Source organism: Balaenoptera borealis (genome assembly GCF_965194805.1).
Source record: "Balaenoptera borealis genome assembly, chromosome: 8".
Classification (NCBI taxonomy): domain Eukaryota; kingdom Metazoa; phylum Chordata; class Mammalia; order Artiodactyla; family Balaenopteridae; genus Balaenoptera; species Balaenoptera borealis.
The window spans coordinates 10605505-10627339 of NC_138865.1; the positions used below are offsets into that span (position 1 = coordinate 10605505).

General features: G+C 43.4%; 1 protein-coding gene across 1 annotated transcript in view; it reads right to left on the minus strand.

Moving 5' to 3' along the window:
• Positions 1 to 16994: 16994 nt before the first annotated feature.
• Positions 16995 to 21835, minus strand: part of ELP3 (elongator acetyltransferase complex subunit 3) — a 106735-nt gene continuing 101894 nt past the window's right edge. Inside the window, exon 15 of the mRNA XM_082402849.1 lies at positions 16995 to 18310. Within this exon, the coding sequence (XP_082258975.1) occupies positions 18234 to 18310 (77 nt within the window). The 3' untranslated portion in view covers positions 16995 to 18233. The remainder of the gene's footprint in view (positions 18311 to 21835) is intronic.

The following is a 21835-nucleotide window of genomic DNA, read 5'->3' on the forward strand; positions in this document are numbered from 1 at the left end:
GCTGTCAGAAGATTCCAGATTTTCCTGGAGGGCGAAACTGTGCCCATGCAGGCAGAGCACAGAGCAAGCTCACAGGGGGGCCTGCTGAAGCTGAATTCAGGTGATGGCAACTTCAACCTCCCCTCTTTGAGGAAAGGGAATGAGGGGTGTCTCTAAAGCCCTCATTTTAGATTCCAAAATCTCCTCGTCTCCAATCTGACTTACATTCCTGATCTGGATGATGAGAGGTTTAAGATCCATGTCCAGCGCCCTGAGTCTGGGTACCCCACTTGGATAGCTCCCTCCTCAGAAACCCTGCTGGAGCTGCCATTTTGCCTTTCATTATATGGACCAGCTCCGCGGGCAGTGTAGGGGAGCAGCTTTATTATTATAATTATTTTTTACCACCAATACCTTCACATGATTCCATCAATCTCCCTCTCGGCCCTCCACCCCCTATGGCATCTCAGACAGACCCACGGTTGTCCTGTTTTAGCTGTAAGAACAGTCTCCTTTGCAGACATTTACAAGTTAGCCTAAGTCAGCACTGTGACGTCATGCTGAGTTCCAGACGGGTCCCCTCCCCTGGGTGTGAGGAAGGGGCCTGGGGTGTCTACTTTGGCTCCATCTTGCTCTGTCATGCTCTCTATGTCCTCCTGCTGCAGGCTCCTCAAAGGTGGGGGGAGAACGGGGGGCACAGAAGAAAAGGGGAAAGCCTATGTGACAGGAGTGCCGTGATGAGGCCACCTGGTACCTCTTTACTCTAAAGGCATGAGGTGTGTTTCTGGAACACACCTTTGCAAGGACCTCTGTGCCATGCTCTTTCTTGCCATTTGGTGGATTTTCTCCCTACCCTGGTCCCCATCTTCATCTACAATATCTACTGTGGCCTGAATGTGTCCCCCCAACATTTAAATGTTGAAATCCTGCCCACCAATATGATGGTCTTAGGAGGTGAGTCCTTAGGGAGGTGATTAGGTCATGAGGGTGGAGCCCTCATGAATGGGATTAGTGTCCTTATAAAAGAGACCCCAGAGAGATTCCTTGCCCCTTCTGTCATGTGAGGACACAGCAAGAAGACAGCTGACTGTGAACAAGGAAGCAGGTTTGCATCAGAAACTGAATCTGCCATTGCCTTGATCTTGGACTTCCCAGCCTCCAGAACCATGAGAGATAAATTTCTTCTGTTTATAGGCCACTGGTCTATGATATTTGTAACATGGACTAAGGCAGCCTCTTTCTGCTGATTTCCTCATCACTGCAGACACTCCTCTTGGAAGGAGGAACTTCAAGATGTTTCAAGCAGGCTGTGTTCCCTGGGTCCTCTTGCTTCATGGGGATGTGTCCATCCTTGCACTCCTACTCACTGCTCATGAGCTTATGTTCACACCTATCCCCTGACTCGGGTTCTCCCCAACCCTCTCTCACCATCTACATCCTGGTGGCCCCACCAGGATGGTCCCATGAGTTTCTATAGCTGGAGGGAGACCTCAGGCACCCCTTCCCCGGGAGCTCCCCATCCTGCCCAGTGCTTTTCCTGGAGACTTCTCAGCTGGCTTGTGGGAGGCCCCTGCTTCCCTCTTCTAGTCCTGTGAATTCCCTGCCAGTAATTCTCCTTTCCCCTTTCAGTCTTCTTGTTCTAGGCTGAGGGTAACCAGCTAGATTGGTTCTGCTCTAGTTTACTAGGTTATTGGATCTGCTCTCATTTATTAAAATGTTAGTTTATTAAATCTCAGCTGTCTGTAGAAGTAGAGGTCCTTGTCACTATCGGCCTCAGCTTGGGGACTTCAGCCCAAACTCTGAGACAGCAGGAAGAGTATCATCACGTCCTGCGTGAAGGATGTACTTACACATAGGTTATTATACTTTTGGTTGTTGATCTTTTTCTTAAACCTACTTCATTTATGATAATTTGCTGCAAGCTTTGAGATTGTAACCCCGGCTCTATATTTTTCCTTATTTTTTAAAAGATTGTTTGATCTTTTTTTTTTTTAATTGGAGTATAGTTGCTGTACAATGTTATATAAGTTACAGGTGTACAATATAGTGATTCACAATTTTTAAAGGTTATACTCCACTTATAGTTATTATAAAAGATAAAAAAGATTGATCTTACTCTGACAGAAGTGAATTAGTCTCCCATTGCTTTGTGTTTTATTAATTTTGCTGCATGTTCAGCTTTTTGTGCTTTTTGCAAGAAAAGTTATCTGAAACTTGGAAATAGGAAAAACAGAGAACACTGCAAGTGTTCTTTCAGTGCAATGCTAGGCCTGACTCTATTTACTAGGTATTTCACAAGCCCTTGGGGCAGAGGTTAAGTTAACTTGCAGATGGTTGTCAGGTAGAGATGAAAATCATTTCTGTCCAGAGGAATAGATAACCCCAAAGGTTTATGGCCCTGTTGGACATTAACCAGTTTTGTATTTAACCCATAATTAAACTATATGTACATAACTAGCTTCTCAGTTGGTCTTTTGTTAGGTTTGTTTGTTTGGTTTTTTAACAACAGAAATTTATTTCTCAGAGTTTTGGAGGCTGGAAGTCTGAGACCAGGGTGCCCACATGATTAGGTTCTGATGAGGACCCTCTTACTGATTTGCGGACAGATGTCTTCTCTCTGTATCTTCACATGGCAGAGAGGAGAGAGGGAAGCAGGTTCTCTCCTGTCTCTCTCTCTCTTTTTAAAAAAATATATATATATATTTTTAATTTATTTATTTATTTATTTATTTATTTATTTATTTATTTATTTAATTTTGGCTGCGTTGGGTCTTAGTTGCAGCATGTAGGATCTTTGTTGTGGTACGTGGGCTTCTCTCTAGTTGTGGCATGCGGGCTCCAGAGCACACGGGCTCTCTAGTTGTGGCCCGTGTGCTCAGTAGTTGTGGCGCACGGGCTTAGTTGTCCCCAGCATGTGAGATCTTAGTTCCCCGACCAGAGATCAAACCCATGTCCCCTGCATTGGAAGGCGGATTCTTAACCACTGGACCACCAGGGAAGGCCCTTGATAGGTTTTTAACATCTTTCTGGTTACCTCATTAATTAGTTAAAATCTTTGACATGTGTTCTTTTTTTTTTAAGGTTATACTCCATTTATAGTTATTATGTAATATTGGCTATATTCCCTGTGTTGTACAATACATTCTTGTAGCTTACTTATTTTATACATAGTAGTTTGTACCTCTTAATCCCCTACCCATATTTTGCCTCTCCCCAATGGTAACGACTAGCTTGTTCTCTATATCTGTGAGTCTGTTTCTTTTTTGTTATATTCACTTGTTTGTTTTATTTTTTAGATTCTGCATATAAGTGATATCATACAGTATTTGTCTTTCTTTGTCTGACTTATTTCACTTAGCATAATGCCCTCCAAGTCCATCCATGTTGTTGTAAGTGGCAAAATTTCATTCTTTTCTATGGCTGAGTAGTATTCCATTGTATATATGTGCCACATCTTCTTTATCCATTCATCTGTTAATGGACACTTAGGTTGTTTCCATATCTTGGCTTTGTAAATAGTTCTACTATGAACACTGGGGTGCATGTATGTTTTCAAATTAGTGTTTTCCATTTTTCCAGATATATACCCCAAAGTGGAATTGCTGGATCATATGGTAGTTTTTAGTTTTTTGAGGAAACTCCATACTCTTCTCCCCAGTGGCTGCACCAACTTACATTCCCACCAGTAGTGCATGAGGCTTCCCTTTTCTCCACATTTGCCAGCATTTGTTATCTCTTGTCTTTTTGATGATTGCCATTCTAATATGTTTGAGGTGATATATCATTGTGGTTTTGATATGCATTTACCTGACAATTAGTGATGTTGAATACATTTTCATATACATGTTGGCCATTTATATATATTCTTTGGAAAAATGTCTAGGTCCTTTACCCATTTTCCAATTGGATTATTTGGTTTTTTTGTTTTTGCTGTTGAGTCATATGAATTCTTTCTATGTTTTGGATATTAACACCTCATCAGATACATTGTTTGCAAAGATTTTTCCCATTCTGTAGGTTGTCTTTTCATTTTGATAATCATTTCTTTTGTTGTGCAAAAGTTTTTTTTGAATAGTCCCACTTGTTTATTTCTATTTTGTTGCTGGTATTGATACTTTAGGTGTGATTTCCAGAAAATCATTGCCAAGACCCATGTCAAGGAGATTTTTCTTATGTTTTCTCCTAGGAGTTTTATGGTTTCTGGTCTTGCATTTAAGTCTTTAATCCAGTTTGAGTTAATTTTTGTGAGGTGTAAGGTAGGGGTCTAGTTTTATTCTTTTACTATCCAATTTTCCTAGCACCATTTATTGAAGAGACTGTCTTTTTTCCATTGAGTATTTTTGGCACACTTGCCGAATATTAGATGATTGGATAAGTATGGGTTTATTTTTGGATTCTTGATGCTGTTCCATTTGTCTGTGTGTCTGTTTTTATGCCAGTACCATACTGTTTTGGTTTACTGTTTGGTTTACAACTTTATAATATAGCTTGAAATCGGGATGCCTCCCACTTTGTTGTTCTTTCTCAGGATTGCTTTGGCTATTTGTTTTTTTTTGTTTTTTTTGTGGGTCCATATACATTTTAGGATTTCTTCCCATTTCTGTAAAAAAATGCCCTTGGAATCTTGATAAGGATTGCATTGAATCTATAGATGGCTTTGAGTAGTATGGATATTTTAGCAATATTAATTCTTCCAATCCATGAACACAAGATACCTTTCCATTTATTTATGTCTTCTTTGATTTCTTTCATCAGTGTCTTGTAGTTTTCATCGTAGAGATCTTTCACCTCCTTGGTTAAATTTATTCCTACGTACTTTATTGTTTTTGATGCTATTATAAATGGGATGGGTTTCTTTATTTTTTTTCAGATAATTCATTGTTAGTGTACAGAAATGCTGCTGATTTTTGTATGTTATTTTGTATCCTGCAACTTTACTGAATTCATCGATTAGATCTAATGGTGTTTTGAAGTCTTTATGATTTTCTATATATTCAATTATGTCATCTGCATATAGAGATAATTTTACTTCTTCCCTTCTAATTCTGATGCTTTTTATTTCTTTTTCTTGCCTGATTGCTCTGATGGGGAATTCCAGTGTCATGTTGCATAGGAGTGGTAAGAGTGGGAACCCTTGTCTTGTGTCTGATCTTAGAGAAAAAGCATTCAATCTTTCACCATTGAATATAATGTTAGTTGTGGGCTTGTTATATATGGCCTTTATTATGTTGAGGTACGTTCCTTCTCTACCTATTTTATTAAGAGTTTTTTTTTATCATGAATGTATGACTAATTTTGTCAAATGCTTTTTCTGTACCTATAGAGATGATCATGTGCTTTTTTTTTTTCTTTCATTCTATTACTGTGATGTATCCCATTGACTGATTTGCATATGTTGACCTATCCTTGCATCCCAGGGATAATCCCACTTGATCATGGTGAATGTTCCTTTTAATGTGAGTTTGGTTTGCTAGTATTTTATTGAGAATTTTTTACATCTATATTCATCAGGGATATTGACCTGTAGTTTTCTTTTCTGGTAGTGTCCTTTTCTGGCTTTGATATCAGGGTAATGATGGCTTGTAAAATGAATTTGGGAGTGTCCTCTCCTCCATGATTTTTGGAAGACTTTTAGAACGATTGGAGTTAATTCTCCTTTGATGTTTGGTAAAATTCACCAATGAGGCCATTTGGTCCTGGGCTTTTCATCATTGAGTGATATTTGATTACTGACTCAATCTCCTTATTTAGTAATTGGTCTGTTCAGATTTTCAGTTTCTTCTTGATTCAATCTTGGTGGGTTGATTGTGTGTAAGAATTTTTTCATTTCTTCTAGGTTGTTCAGTTTGTTGGCATGTAGTTGTTCATAGTGGCCTCTTATGATCCTTTGTATTTCTGTGATATCAGTTGTAATGTCTCCTTTTTCATTTATAATTTTGTTGATTTGGGCCCTCTCTTTTCCTTGGTTAGTCTAGCTAAAGGTTTGTCAATTTTATCTTTTCAAAGAATGAACTCCTAGTTTTATTAATCTTTTCTATTGTCTTCCTATTCTCTATTTCATGTATTTCTGCTCTGATCTTTATTATTTCCTTCCTTCTGCCAACTTTAGGCTCAGTTTGTTCTTTTATTTTGGTCATGCTGTGTGCTTGCGGGATCTTAGTTCCCCAACCAGAGATTTGACGCGGGTCCCAGCAGTGAAAGTGCTGAGTCCTAACTACTGGACTGCCAGGGAATTCCTTCTTTTTTTTTTTCTAGTTCTTTGAGACATAGAGTTAGATTGTTAATTTGAGATCTTTCTTGTTTCTTAATGTAGGTGTTTATAGCTATGACCTTCCCTCTTAGAACTGATTTTGCTGCACCTGTAAGTCTTGGTATGTTGTGTTTCCATTTTTGTTTTTTTCAAAATACTTTTAAATTTCCCCTTTAATTTCCTCTTTGATCCATTGGTTGCTCAGAAGAGTGTTGTTTAATTTCCATTATTCATATATTTTCCAGTTTTCCTCCTATTATTAATGTCTAGTTTCATACCATCATGGTCAAAGAAGACACTTGGTATGATTTCAGTCTTCTTGAACTTGCTGAGGGTTGTTTTGTGGCCTAACATTTGGTCTATCCTGGAAAATGTTCTGTGTGCACTGGAGAAAAATGTATATTCTGCTGTTATCAGGTACAATGTTCTGTATATGTTATGTCCATTTGGTCTATAGTGTTATTCAAATCTGCTGTTTCCTTATTGACTATGTCTGGATGATCTATCCATTGTTGAGAGTGGGGTATTAAAGTCCCCAATTATTATTGTATTGCTGTTTATTTCTCCTTTTAGCTCTGTTAGATTTTGCTTTATACATTTAGGTAGTCTGATGTTGGGTGCATAAATATTTACAATTTTATATCTCTTTGATGGATTGACCCCCTTATTATATAATGACTTTCTTTGTTTCTTTTTACCATTTTTAGTTTAAAGTCTATTTTGTCTAAGTATAGCAACCCCTGCTTTCTTTGGTTAGCATTTGCTTGAAATATCTTTTTCCATATCCCTTTACTCTCAGTCTGTCTTTAAGGCTAAAGTGAGTCTCTTGTAGGCAGCATACTGTTGGATCTTTTTTTTTTTTAATAAATTTATTTATTTATTTAGTTTTGGCTGCTTTGGTTCTTCATTGCTGTGCACAGCTTTCTCTAGTTGCAGCGAGAGGGGGCTACACTTCATTGCGGTGCACGGGCTTCTCATTGTGGTGGCTTCTCTTGTTGCAGAGCACGGGCTCTAGGTGCACGGGCTTCAGTAGTTGTGGCATGTGGGCTCAGTAGTTGTGGCTCATGGGCTCTAGAGCACAGGCTCTGTAGTTGTGGTGCACGGGCTTAGTTGCTCCGTGGCATGTGGGATCTTCCCAGACCAGGGCTCGAACCTGTGTCCCTGCATTGGCAGGTGGATTCTTAACCACTGCACCACCAGGGAAGCCCCCCCCCTTTTTTTTTTTAAATCCATTCATCCATTCTATGTCTTTTGATTGGAGAATTTAATCCATTTACATTTAAAATAATTATTGGTAGGTAAGGACTTATTATTGCCATTTTGTTAACTGCTTTCTGGCTGTTTTGTAGATCCATTGTTCCTTGTTTCTTTTTCTTCTGTCTTTCTTTGTGTTTTGAGGTCTTTTGGTATCAGTATGTTTTGACTTCTTTATCATGTTTTTTGTGTAATTACTATGGGTTTTTCCCCTGTGATTACCATGGGACTTACATAAAATATCTTAATATTATAACACCATATTTTAAACTGATAGAAACTTAACTTCAATAGTATTCCTAACTTTATGCCTCACAATTTAGGTTATTGATGTTACAGTTTACAAATTTTTTATATTGTGTAACCAATAACAGATTATTGTAGTTATGGTTATTTTTTACTACATTTGTTTTTTAACTTTTAAACTAGAATTGTAAGTGAATTATGCACCACCATTATCATATTACAAAATCTAACTTTGACTATATATTTATCATTACCAGCAAGTTTTATTCTATCTTCTTATGTTTTTAATATGTTAAATAGTATCCTTTCACTTTCACGCAGAGAAGTCCCTTTAGCATTTCTTGTCAGGTAGGTCTAGTGGTGATGAACTCCCTCAGCTTTTGCTTGTTGGGAAAGTCTTTAACTCTCCCTCATTTCTGAAGGACAGCTTTGCCAGGTATAGAATACTTCACTGACAGGTTTTTTTCTTTCAATATTTTTAATATGCCATGGCATTCTTCCTGGCCTAAAAAGCCTTATTGAGTTTTCTTTATGTGAATCTTCTTTCTTTTCTCTTGCTACTTTCAAAATTTTTTTTGTCTTTGACTTTTGACAACTTAATTATAACATGTCTTGGAGTAGACCTGTTCAGGTTCAACTTATTTGGGATCTTCTGGGCCTTATGGATCTGGATGTCCATTTCTCTCCCCAGGTTTGGGAAGTTTTCAGCCATTATTGTTTTAAATATACTTCTTGTCCCTTTCTCTCTTTCTTCTTCTTCTTCTGGAATTCCCATAATGTGGATATTATTTCTTATGATTGTGTCCCATAAGTCCTGTAGGCTTTCTTCACCACTTTTCATTCTTTTTTCCTTTTATTCCTCTGAGTAGATAAATTAAAATGTCCTGTCTTCTAGGTCATTGATTCTTTCTTCTGCACAGTCAAGTCTGCTTTTGAAGCTCTCCCTTGAATTCTTCAATCATATTTTCTTCAGTCATTGTATTTTCAGTTCTTGGATTTCTGTTTGTTTTCTTTTGATGTTTTCTATTTATTTGTTGAAATTTCCATTTTGTTTATGCAATGTTTTCATAATTTCATTTAGTTGTCACTGTGTTTTGGTGGTTCACTAAACTTCTTTAAGAGGATTATTCTGAATTCTTTGTCGGACAGTTCATAGATCTCCATTTCTTTCGGGTCAGTCATCATACCTCTGTTGGTGTCCTTTGGTGGTGTCATGTTTACCCGATTTTTCATAATCCTTGATTCCTTATGTTGGTATTCGTCCATCTGGGTACATGGTCTCCTCTTCCAAACTTTACACGTTTCCTTTGGCAGAGGTAGGTCTTCACTGGTCAGCTCAGTTTACGTTTCTGAATGTGTGTGCTGGTGATGCTCTTGGGCAGGTAAGACTTGCTAGCAGGGTCTGTTTTTGGGTGAGGCCACTGCCTGAGCTCTGAGGTGGCAGAATGGGGTTGTGCCACTGGCTGAGAACAGTTGGATAGGACTACTGGCTTGATTCCCTGCCCGAGCAAACTTGGTTCTCTGCCTAAGCAAAGTTGTAGGATGAGCTCTCTCTCTGATCAAGTTTACTAGATGGTCAGGATTGAGTACTCTACTCAGCAAAGGATGGGGCTATGAATTAGCTTCCCTGTCTTGGAGGGGCAGCAGGATGGGCCCCAGGACCTGCATGGCTTATTCTTTGGGGACTTGAATCAGGTAAGACTGCACTGAATTCCCTGGCCAGTTGGGACCTCTGGTTTTGCTCTGCAGACAGGGAAAGCCATGAGTGTGCTCTCTGTTCAAGTGCCTCTGTAAGTAGGACCGTTGGGTGGGCCATGCAGCTTCCCATGTGCTCTGGTTAGGTTCTCTGGTAGGATGAGCAGAGGGCAGCATTTAGCAGTGGGTGGGGCTACAAATAGCTTCCCTGCCCAGGTGCAGTGGGAGAACCAGTTCCAAGGCCGACAAGGCTCTTTGTATGTGGTCTTGACTCAACCCGACCCATGCCCCAAGTTCCCTGGCTGAACAGGGCCACTGGCTTTGCTCTGCAGACCATCAGCTCTGCTGGCCTAGTGTATTCTCTGCTCAAGGGTTGCTGGGTTCACAGCTTCCAGGTGTTATGGTCAGGCTTTTTGGTCAGGTGGGGCTGGGAGCTACACAGCAGTGAGTGGGGCTGACTCAGCTCCCCTCCATGGGCAGGAGGAAAAGCCAGCTCATAGATGCTTCTCAGGTGTTCCTGATCAGGCCTTCTGGTCAGAAGGGGCCAGGAACTACACTCAGCTGTAGGTGGGGCTATGGATTAGTCCTCCTGCTTGGGTGAAGAGGGGAATTCTCCAAGCCCAGCAAGGCTTTTTGTTTGTGGTCTTGACTCAAGCTGACCCACTCCCCAAGTTCCCTGGCCAGTTGGTGCCACTGGCTTTGCTCTACAGGTCATCAGCTCTGCCTGCCGTATCCTCTGCTCTGCTTGAGCGTTGCTGGGCTGTGCAGCCTCCCAGGTGTCCCCAGTCAGGCTTTCTAGCTGGAGGGGCTGGGAGCTACACTCAGCAGCAGGCTGGGCTCTGACTCAGCTCCCCTGCCTGGGCCAGGGCAGACCAGCCTCCAGGGCTGGCAAAGCTCTTCGTTTGTGGGCCCAAATCAGGCAAGCCTGTATCCTGCCGAGTTCCCTGGCCGGACTGTGCCCATCTTGGCTCTGCAGATGAACAAAACGGCTGCAGTCGTTGGGACAACTGCTCAGACACCACAGGTAGGACTCGGTCTGCTAAGATCTGAGTGCTGGTTGTTGCCAGCCCTTCCCCACCTCTCCATCACAATCAGATTCCCAGGGGTCAAGTCCTGCAGGTACCCCTGCAATCCCCATGGGGCATGACCAGAGTGGGGGGCTCCCAAGAAGGGACCCACAGTGGGAGCCAGATATGTACCCTTGGCTCTCTTTTCCCACTGGAGGAGCCGTAGGCTCAGGGGTGACCTCTCAGTGTGATACAGACCAGCCTGGGGAGGAGGCAGAGCTGTCAGCACGCAGCGGCTCCTCTTACCCTTCTGATGTGGTGTCTTGGTCTCTGCAGTGCAGGGCTTGCTTCAGCCTCACTCTTGTGTTCTAGGGTTCTCTCAGGGGTGTCTTGCCCATGAATTATTGTTAGTTGTTCTTCCTGACGGGGAGTGAAGGCCTATAGGAATGGACTATGTCACCGTCTTGGCGATGCCACTGTCCTCTGTTGTCTCTTGTCTAATATTATTGGATGAAGGCTTCACCCTGTGACCTCATTTACCCTTAGTTACCTCCAGAATGGCCTGATCTCCAAATTCAGTCACATTGGGGGTTGAGGCTTCAATGTATAACTTTTGTGGGGGACACAAACATTCAGCCCATCAGAGCAGGGCTTACTGATTTTGCCGTGGAGTTGCCGTCTGGGTTGTTTCTTGAGGAACTCTATATGATTGTATGTTTTTTATTTTTATTTTTTATTTTTTAATTAATTAATTAATTAATTTATGGCTGTGTTGGGTGTTCGTTTCTCTGCGAGGGCTTTCTCTAGTTGTGGCAAGCGGGGTCCACTCTTCATCGCAGTGCACGGGCCTCTCACTGTCGCGGCCTCTCCTGTTGCGGAGCACAGGCTCCAGACGCACAGGCTCAGTAATTGTGGCTCACGGGCCCAGTTGCTCCGCGGCATGTGGGATCTTCCCAGACCAGGGCTCGAACCCATGTCCCCTGCATTAGCAGGCAGATTCTCAACCACTGCGCCACCAGGGAAGCCCCTGATTGTATGTTTAAGTCTTTCCTCTCGGGCTGGTTATTCTCTAGAAGAGCCTGTCAATTTCTGGCCTGTGGGGAGAGGTCTTGTCAGCATTCTGAAAACTGAGCTGGGGAAGACGGCGGGAAGTCTCAGTACTCACTATTTAATATGCATGGGTTCACTTCATCACCCTGTTCTCAGTTCTATTACCCTGACCTTCCGCTTCGTCTGGAGTTCTCTCATCCAAAGATCCTCTCTTGTTTGACTCCCTTAATTCACCTCCAGTCTGTTGCTGAGGTGGTAACAGAGCACGTGCTGAATGGAGGGAACCCAGGGACCCAGGACCTCTAAAGGAGCTCCATCAGTCCTGCCCTGGCTCTTCCCTTCCCCTCCAGTGTATGGTGTTGCCAGGTCCTGTGGCTTAAATTGTACTGGAACTTTCTCCACTATCCAGTCTCAACTGCCAACTGAGTTACTATTGTCCATCTGCTTTAGAGCTTCCAAAATCTTAGCACTTTTGTCTCTTCTTTTGTCCTTGTGGATTAAAAAAAAAAAAAAGAAATCCCCTTTAGTCTGTGTGAGCTTTGGTTGGGAGCCAAACTATATGTGTGTATTCACTCCTCTATTTTAACCCAGAAGCGTCCATCCTTTTCTATGAGAGTAACTTCCAGAGTTACTTGGTTTCAGCTCTCTATTTAAATGGATTGATTACTTACTGCTGGTTCTCTTTCCGTATTATCCCTATTCCTAAGTTCCTTATTTGGATATGTCTCTTGGCTGTATTATTCGAGTAGTTTGTCAAAGGAGAGCTCACTGGCAGTTATGGCGAGAAGTGGCTGGAGGTTGGTGGGGGTGGAGAGCAAAGAGTATCTGCAAGGCAAACACAGCTTCAAGAAAAAAAAAAATCCCTTTCCAACCCAATTGCCAGCCTGAAACCATCGGTTTTAGAAATTCTAGAGCCACCATTGCTCATAGGTATTAGGGTCTTTAAATCTTTGCAAGTTTGCGAAAGTCAACCTGTTGCCTTTATACTTAGCTCTTCACTTACCAGCTTTGTGGCCTTGGTTACATTATTTAACCGTTCTGAACCTTGGTTTCTCATTCTTAAAATGGGGGCCAAAATTCCTACCTCGGAGGATTGTTGTGGGGGCAATACCAGGCCTGTCTGCTCAGACATTCTTCCCTTCCTCCTTCCCTTTCCCCAGCGTTCCTTTCCCTTCCTTCAGGTTGATGTAAGTAGTCCCTTACCTACTGCCCCAGCACCCCAAGCACGCAGTGGTCTAAGACCCTAGTTTTTGCAAAGCTAGATGGAGGCAGAAGCCAGCCTCAAACCCAGGCAGCTGGATGCCACGCCGGCTCTTCCTTGGAGGGCGGGGTGGGGTGGTGGCCAAGTGCCAGGCCCCTCCCCACCTGCCCAGCTGGACAGCAGGGACGATCATCTTCCTGGCTCACTTCCCTGGTGGCACAGTGGTTAAGAATCCGCCTGCCAATGCAGGGGACACAGGTTCGAGCCCTGGTCCGGGAAGATCCCACATGCTGTGGAGCAACTAAGCCCATGTGCCACAACTACTGAGCCTGCGTGCCACAACTACTGAAGCCCATGCACCTAGAGTCCGTGCTCTGCAACAAGAGAAGCCACCACAATAAGAAGCCCGCGCACCGCAACAAAGAGTAGCCCCTGCTCGCCGCAACTAGAGAAAGCCCGCGTGCAGCAACGAAGACCCAAAGCAGCCAGAAATAAAAAAATATTAATTAAAAAAAGAAGGGATAGAGTTACAGAGAGGGCATGTGAGCCCTGAAACACCATTAAAAAAAAAAATGTTGTGAGGTTAGCTCATACTGCTAATCTCACAGACAAGATCGGCCCTGAAACAAGAGGATAAACTTCCCTGCAGGGCTTGAGCAGTTGAGGAATCTGACCTGAAGCAGTAACTTCCATCAGGGGAGATGAGATAAAGTACGGTCACCTCTGACCTCAATGAAAGTACGTTCACGCTCCAGCGCCTCTCGGTGACGCAGAGCTTGGCATTCTGTGTGATGGGACTTGCTCCCAACCGCAGGTGCTGCTGCCTCTGCCGGGGCAAGGCCAGCCCGCAGGCAGGTTGCTCCTTCCCCACCTCCTGGAAGGTGGGTAACAAGTGAAGGATGGAAGGGCTTGGGGGCAAAGAACCACAGGGAGGGACACAGAAGCCTGTCATGGATGAGTGAGGCTTGTAGAAAAAAACTAAAGCAAATCTTAGTATTGAGTCAACGAGTGTATGCAGCCCCCATACTTCATACACAGTTCTAGCTATTGTGACAATGAGGATATAAAGGAATGTAAGATATGGGAAGACCCACTTAAATAAAGTATGGGATCTGCAGACAATGGGAAGCTAGGTAGTCATTAAAAAGGATGAAGTAGATCCGTGTGTACTGACACAGGAAGAGGCTGGTGTTACTTACATTTTGTGGAGTGAAAAAGGTTACAAAGCGACAGGCACTGTGTGACCATTTTACGTAAAGGTGACTGACGGTTGTGTGCGTTCGGGTGTGGGTGAGACGCATGGAAGCACGTTCATCACAGGGCTTACCACTGTCTGATGGTGGGACTTCAGGTTATTTTGTACCTTTCTGTTTCATTTCAATCTGTTATATTGAGCATATATAATTTTTAGAACCAAAAAAAGCTATTTTTATTGAAACGGAAAGAGCAGACTCTCCCTTTGCTCTGCGTTCTCTCTTGAGGACATCGTGCCCTTCCACTACCTGCGCTGGGGAAAACCGGGCAGGTGACAGGACTCAGGTTACAGGTTGTCTGTCGTGAGGATGAAATAGTAAGAAAGCACAGCCTTGTTGCTCAATACTTGTGTCTTCTTTAAACATAAGCTGACTGAAAGCATTTTTCCCCTAAAAAAGGAAACATGGGGGTGGAGTGGAGAAAGGCCGAGTCAGTGACTCGCGTTGGAATCCTAAACCCACTTAGTATTATAGCTGAGCTCAGGGGCTTCTGTGCTGGGCCGCTCTGCGGGCGCCTTTCACGTGGCTGTGTGTGCGATCCGTGGACATTTAGGGCTGGTGCCGACTCTACTGGGCAACGTGGTGGCCCTGGGGCTTCAGGCCCAGCCATGATGACACCAGCCTGTGTCCTCATTTGTTAATGGGGGGAGACGAGCATTGACCTTGAGGGCTGCATAAGGGTGGCCTAGATAGAGAAGCAGCACATGGTGGGCCTCAGATGGCAGTTCCCTCCTTGGAGGGTATTCTAGGCATGTGGAGACAGGAAGAGATAAGGCCGCACATTTGGATGTAGAAAAGCAGCTGGTTTGCCCCTTGTTACAGGCGTGTGTTTGATTATTTGTCTATGTTAAAATCAGTTTAAAAGGTCTGTAAGCTTAGTTTTTGGAACTGCCTTCACGGAGTTAAACACAACCGTACAGAGGGCACACAAGTCTAAGGCACAGATGTGGCACTGCTCCTCCTCCCTGCCATGAAAGGTGCCAGCCTCCCTCAGGGGACTCTGTAAGTGGGTATGGCGACCTGTGCACACTCATGGGAGACCGCAGTCCATGCTAATCTAATACTGGACAACTTTCCGGGAAGCCCCCAGAATTACAGTGGTATTTGGAAATGCTTTTTGCTGTTGCAGAGTCTCAGCTAGTTTCTTGTCCCTCAAAGCATGGATCTGACAATTTGTAACCCTAGACTTATGTGAATGAAACAGAAGGACCGATCAGAGGATGGGAGAGAAGGCCTCAGACCCCAGCAATACTATTCTTCTGACACTGGCCTGTAGCAAAAGTTCGAGATTCTAGCAAAAAATCAGATTCTATTGCCAACAGATAAGAAACTCTCATGTTAAAATGGGCCAGATTCTGCACTTGTTAGATATTGGTCGTAATAGCCAGTACTTGTAGTGTGTTTTACGTTCCACAGGCCCTGGTCTAAGAAACTGACATACGTGAGCTCATTTAATCCTGACAACTACTGCACGAGGGAGAAATTATCATTTCCACTTTACAGACAGGAAACTTGCTGAGAGGCAAGAGTTTTCTTGCTCGAGGTCACACATCTGTTGAGAAGTCACTTCACTGGAGTAACGGCATTTTACATAATGTCGTGGTTTATGCAGCGTCTCTCAAATGGGACCCCACTGGACCTCGCGCTTACCCTGACAGATGGGCGATTCTCTCATGTTACAAATTGGGGGGGGGGGGGCGTGTAGCTGAAAAAGGGGAGGGGACTTGCCCACAGCTTCAGAGTTAATAAAGGAGCCCAGGTTTTCAGAACCTAGATCTTGAGCTCTTTCATCAGCTTAAGGGTCTGTGAGTTCTTTATGAACAAAATTCTGTTTTTAATTAGATGATCATCTTAAAAAACCACCACCACCCATAAAAACCTTTGGAAATGAAAAGTTGAATTCGAAAGCTGTTTTCGTAGAACAGGCTTTGGTTTTTAAGTTGTACTTTTCAGTATTCTTTTGTGTTAGCAGACATTTTTTCCTTTAAAAGGGCTCCACATTCATTCCTAAGTTGGGGAAACAGTGAGCCCTACCAGGCCCTTTTACTTGGCGATAATGTATTTTTAAAGTCTCATTTTTTATTTGAATAGATTTCAGTCTGTTTCTGATAATTTAAAAACAACAACGAAACCTCTCCAGGTGATTTAAGAAACACTTGAGTCAAAAGCGGAGCTATGTGAGTGGGCCTGAGATGGTTGCTAAGGAATCATTCAATATAGATCAGAAACACAAGCTGCAGCTTTAAAGGTTTCACGCGGGGGCCGACAGGATCCTGTCTAACTGATCTTCCTTACGAGGTGGTCCATTTGCGCAGGCGCACGTATCTCTAGGCGAGCCAGGCCAGCCAGGCTGTGGAGGCGCCAGGCACCGCACATGCCAGGGACAGTGCTTGGCAGTGAGGGGAGAAGCTGAAGCTTCTGGCGGCAGAAAGGCTTGGTAAAAGAAATGTTCGCATATCGAGGTCTGGGGAAGTCATTCTGGCTTATCCATGAGTTAACTTGAATCTGAAGCTGAACAGAACAGCCTGTTTGTGGCCTATCAAACATACACTGTATATCTGCTTTAATTATTAAAGAAAAGGGCACACTGACTAGAAGAATGTCCACGTTAAACACAAAGATTAAATGCCTCTCTGGCTGGGAAGCCAATGCTGATACTCCTTCCACGACAAGACTTCCTTCCCAGGTACCAAGACCATACTGACTCGCTGTGTATGTGCTGATGTGTTTCCCCCCCAAAACTGTGCTGAAAACCACGCTTCTCTGGGGCAGTTCCTCAGTTATCTGAGAGGCTGTCTTTCTAGGCTGTCATCGTCAGTTTGGCTCAAAATTGAGAAGTAGCTGAATTCCTTAAATAGCACTCACAGAAAGCCTCTGCAGTGCCACAGCGAGCCCACAGGAAGTCAATGCCATTTGCCTTGTAGCAGTTTAACAAAATGGCAAACAGCACCCAGGAAGAAACAAAAACAGTGCCACAGGCAGGAAACCCAAACCTGTAAACTCATGGCAAATGTCACTGCGTTTACAGGGAGAGGAAAAAAACCTTTCGTGATTCTTCCTTGTATGTTGAAGATTTTATTTTTCAAACCTTTAGAAGAATCAATTCCATTTAATAAACCTTTGTAAAATGCCACAGAAGCCAAGGGATGCAGGGTTAAGCCATGTTCTTAAGAACTGACCCTCTCCAGGCTGAGTCTCCTTAGTAGATTACCTGGAAGTTACATAGAGGCAGTTCTATAAAGATGAAACTTTGAAAAAGCCAGTCTTTTTCCTATTTTTAGATTTGGGCCTATTTTCCATTTTTTTTGCTTTCACAAAAAAGTTTAACCCTGACCTTTCTCCATTTAAAACAAACCAAAATCCATTTAAAGAATTAAAATGCAGGGAACAGCTCCTGTGGATGTGCCTCTTGACGTCCACAGACGTCACCCAAACCCAGACACATGCACAGCAGACTCTGCCTGCTCAGGACAGACCAATGGGGAGGCCAAACGCCTCTCCGGGCGAAAGTGCTGCCCACGGTGTTTTGCAACTGTCAAGAGTGTGCAAAGTACAGACGATTAAAAATGTGAAAAAAATGGATGTCTGTAAATGGATGTCTGTAATGGCCCTTCATAGATGGTAGACGCCCAAATGAGAAAGGCTGGTTTCAAGCTTGAAACACAAGCCTACAATCTCGCTTCTTTTCTCCCCATCACACTGTTATTTCAAACCAGAATGATGTCCATGAAAACAAAAGCTCATTTTCTTGACCTGTGCTGGAAGGCATATGTAGTTATAGGTCAGAGATTAACGTGACAGTTTTCACATGTCCCAACCTGGCGTTTTGTCTGTACAGGATATAAATAACCTGCTGATAGGAAACTAAGTGTCCTCCTCAAATGACATAGCCAGTTTTTAGTTCATGAACCGTCAGTTCAAATGAGTTGATCAGTTTGCTTTTGTCACTGTGCCTGAGTCATGGTTAGGTCACTTGCAGTCCTCATGCAGAATTTAGAAATTGGTTACAGGACTTAAGCCTCGAAAACGGAAGGGACGTCTTGAGAACATGCAGGAGGGCGCGGTGCGGGGGCTCTGAGCGCCCAGTCTCCGTGGGCTTGGTCAGCAGACGCCCGGCCCGGCCCTGAGCGCGGCTTCCAGTCTCTGTGGCTCCAGCGGGAGGGCGAGGGGGAGGCTCCTTGTCAGGGGGTCAGGGAGGTCCATGTGCTTCGCTCAGCCTCTGTGCTGAGTGTTCAAGACATCCTGAATCTCTGTTTTCTGCCAGGGAGGATACGTATCAAGGTGCGCTGGTGTGGCGGTTATTTTAGATTTTTTACCATGTACGGACCTTGCAATCTGTAGCCAATCTTTCTGTAATAATTCCTGGTGCCAACCCCTGTGAAGAAGCAGAAAAACAAAAGTCAGAAGAGTCTCTTACTAAGCATTACTTTAGCAGGCCTCAAAAGCCAGCACACGTGCCCCTCCTAGCAGTCCTCCTTCTCCCACTCTCATTCACAGACCAAAGTCCTTTCCAGATCGAATCTCATTTCATTAAGTTCGGAAATTTAAAAACATTCTGAATTCAAGTTGCGTTAAAAACACATAAACTGTATTTCCGAGCCTGTGGGTTCACAATCGTGTGGGTACCGTGCAGCACAGCTTCAGGTGTTATAGGTGAACGGGAAGTGGTGGATCTAATGTGTGAGATGTCCACACTCCAAGTGAAGCCAGACGGCGTTACGGTTTCCTGGAAGGTTGAACAAGAGGTCAGGTATGGGAAGTGGAGTTCCCACAGCCGCCGGCAGCCAGGGTGCCCTGACCAAGCGAGGTGTCAGTGCCACTCACTCATCCAGAGCAACGATTTTCACCAATCATCATCAGTGACATTAAATTAGTGCTACTTAATGTGCATTTTATTCACTTTATATATATTTTTTTGGGGGGGGGTATTAATTGGTATACTTACATTGATATACGAGCAGTGTAAGTACCAGGAGTTTATGTCAGTTTTATACTTGCGTCCATTTAAGGAACACTAGCTGATTTAAGTCAATACTAAAGGTCTGTGAAGTTTTTTCTTTAAAAGGAATCATCATCCTAAATGGTGCCGCTATAATAAAACACGATCACATTTAAGAAGCTGAGCTCCTAGGAGGATAAAGCGTGGCTTACGTGGTATTATCTATACGAGTGGCTAAGAGAATGGGCTTTTGATCATTCAAAAGATACGGATTTAAGGTCTAGACCTGTCATTTTAAGGGCTGTAGCTTTGGCCAATTACTTAATTACATTTTATCATCTATAATAACGTACCTATGTTTTAAGGATACTGAATATTAAATGAGATAGTCCTTGATATGTGCTTAGTCGGAAGTCTGGAAAAAGCCAATTCCTCCAGAACCAACTGGCTGCTGCTATTATTTTAGAGCTTTTCATGGTCTGATATCTGATTATATTTCTGGCTTCACTGCTTGCTACTATTCTCCCCTGAAACACTATGCTTCAGCCCCAGTGAAGATTTAACTTTTCTAAAAGCTCCCAGTGTGTCTGGCTCTACCTAGCTTCCAGGCTTGGCTCATGCTGTGCCCTCTAGCAAACTGATCGAACCCAAGGGGGTTCGTGGGATCCTCTGATCTGGAGCTCGTCGGTCAGAAGCACAGTGACAACCTAGATTTGCAATTGGCATCTGAGGTGGGGTCATTCCCGCGGGACTGACCCGTAACCTGTGGAGTCTGATGCCACCTCCAGGGAGACAGTGTCAGAACCGAGGCAACGGTAGGCCACCCGGCTGGTGGTGCAGAGCTGCGTGACGTGTGGAAACCCCACACCTCTGGCGCAGTAGTGTTGTGGTTTTCGTGTGTGTAACGTAAAGGAAGATGCTGGCTTTTCTCTTTACCGTGCTCCTCCCCACGGCTCTCCCCACGGTGCACTGCGATTGCCGGTCGGCCTCCCCACGTGGTGGAAGCTCTATGTATCTTGTTCGTCACTTTGTATTCCTAGCGATCAGTATGTGCATGAAATCAGATCACTGCTAAGCCCCCTCCAGTCTTGCCTAATTCTGTAGCCCAAACATTTACTATTTAGGAATAGGGTTTCCTACCGTGTTTTGTTTCCCACCTCATTCAAAAAAATTTCAAGTATTAAGAAAATGGAACTGAAACTGATGTGATGAAGGTAACAGAACCGTGTCATGTGATAATAGGTCACTGGAGAATTTCCCTTTTAATCCAAGGATTACTGACATTCCGTCTTGCACAATTTCAACCTTGTCTTTGTGTTCTAATCATTACTTCTGTTCAACACCGTGGCTTGGGGTAGAGCAGGGAGAAGACAAAAACATGAACAAATAATGGGTCAGGCAGCAGCTCAGACCCACTGGATCCAGGAAGACATCTCACACCCCTCAGAGGGTACAACCACTTTATTATTTGCACTATCTCCTAAAGTTCTATATCCGTAAGCATAAGTTCTATATCCTATGACCCAGCAAGTATACTCCCAGAGTGAAAAGAGAAATGAATGCTTATAGCCAACAAAAGACATGTTACTCATAACAGCCAAAACAGGAAATAACCCAAATATCTATCAATAGTAGAATGGATAAATTGTGTATTTTCACACAATGGAATATGATACTGCAACAAAAAAGAAAGAACTAGAGCTACCTGCAGTGCCATGGATGAATCTCACAGGCCTAATTTTGCATGAAAGAAACCAGATGTAAAAGATTTCATCAATGCGAAGTTCAGACGCAGGCAAAACTAATTTTACGGTGATTCAAGTCAGAATACTGGTTACATTTGTAAGATGATATGGACTGAAAGAGGGAACAAGGGAGTCTTCTGGAGTGCTGAAAGATGGTATATCTTGATCTGGATTAGAAGTTACATGGGAACACACACAGGCAAAACATTATTAAGTGGTATACTGAAAACGTTGTAATTTATTGCATGTACGTCCTAGCTCAATTTAAAAAAACTCAAGAGGGGGTACATCCATTTAATAGATGTTCAATGTGTTTTGAGAGCTCAACTTGTCCAAAGAATTCAGCAAAATAAGGAAAAAGGATGAGAGGTAGGTGGTTAAGAAATCATTACTGGAGTGATCACTCTATCACATAGATGCCTCTGAAGTCATTCAATGCAGTGTTTTCTATTTCTAGAATCCCGCATGCTAGAAACTATTTTTTTCATCCTCTTTCTTTCTCCGCACTTTAAAAGTTCACATTCAAACTGAACTATTCTCTGTGACATGACAGCATTCGTCAGAGGCACAGGCACCCTGAGATTAAAACGTTGCTTTTCCTCATCGTCACCTACACGTACAGACTATAGCATAAATCTAAGAATTCTGAGCAGAGAAGTGACACGATTGACTTACATTTGAAAGAGATCACTCTGACTGCTATTTTGAGAACAGAATGAAAGCTCCAGGAGGGCAGGGATTTTTACCTGCAGGACCGCTAGCACCCGGAGCAATGCCTGCACATATTAAGTACTCACTGAAATATTTGTTCAATGAGTGAATAAGTGACCAAGGGCAGAAACAGGGAGACCAGTTAAGAAGCTATTGCAATAATCCAGATAAGAGACGGTGGTGGCTCAAAGCAGAGTCATGGTGGTGAAGAGTAGCTGGACCCTGGAAACATTTAAAGGCAGAGTCAAAAGAATCTGTTGATGGATGCAGGGTGGGACACAAAGAGAGGGGCCCAAGATGCCTCTAAGGTTTTTGGCCTGAGTACAGGAATGGTTTGGAGAAAGAATGAACTGCCAGTTACTGAGACTGAAAGATGGTGAGAAGAGGGTCGGGGAGGAGGACGTCAGGAGCTCAGCTTTGGCTGTGCTGCAGGTGAAATGGCTGTTAGACATTCGAGTGGGGATGTTGAGGAATATGTGATTTTGGAAGCCTTTCTTGCTCTTAG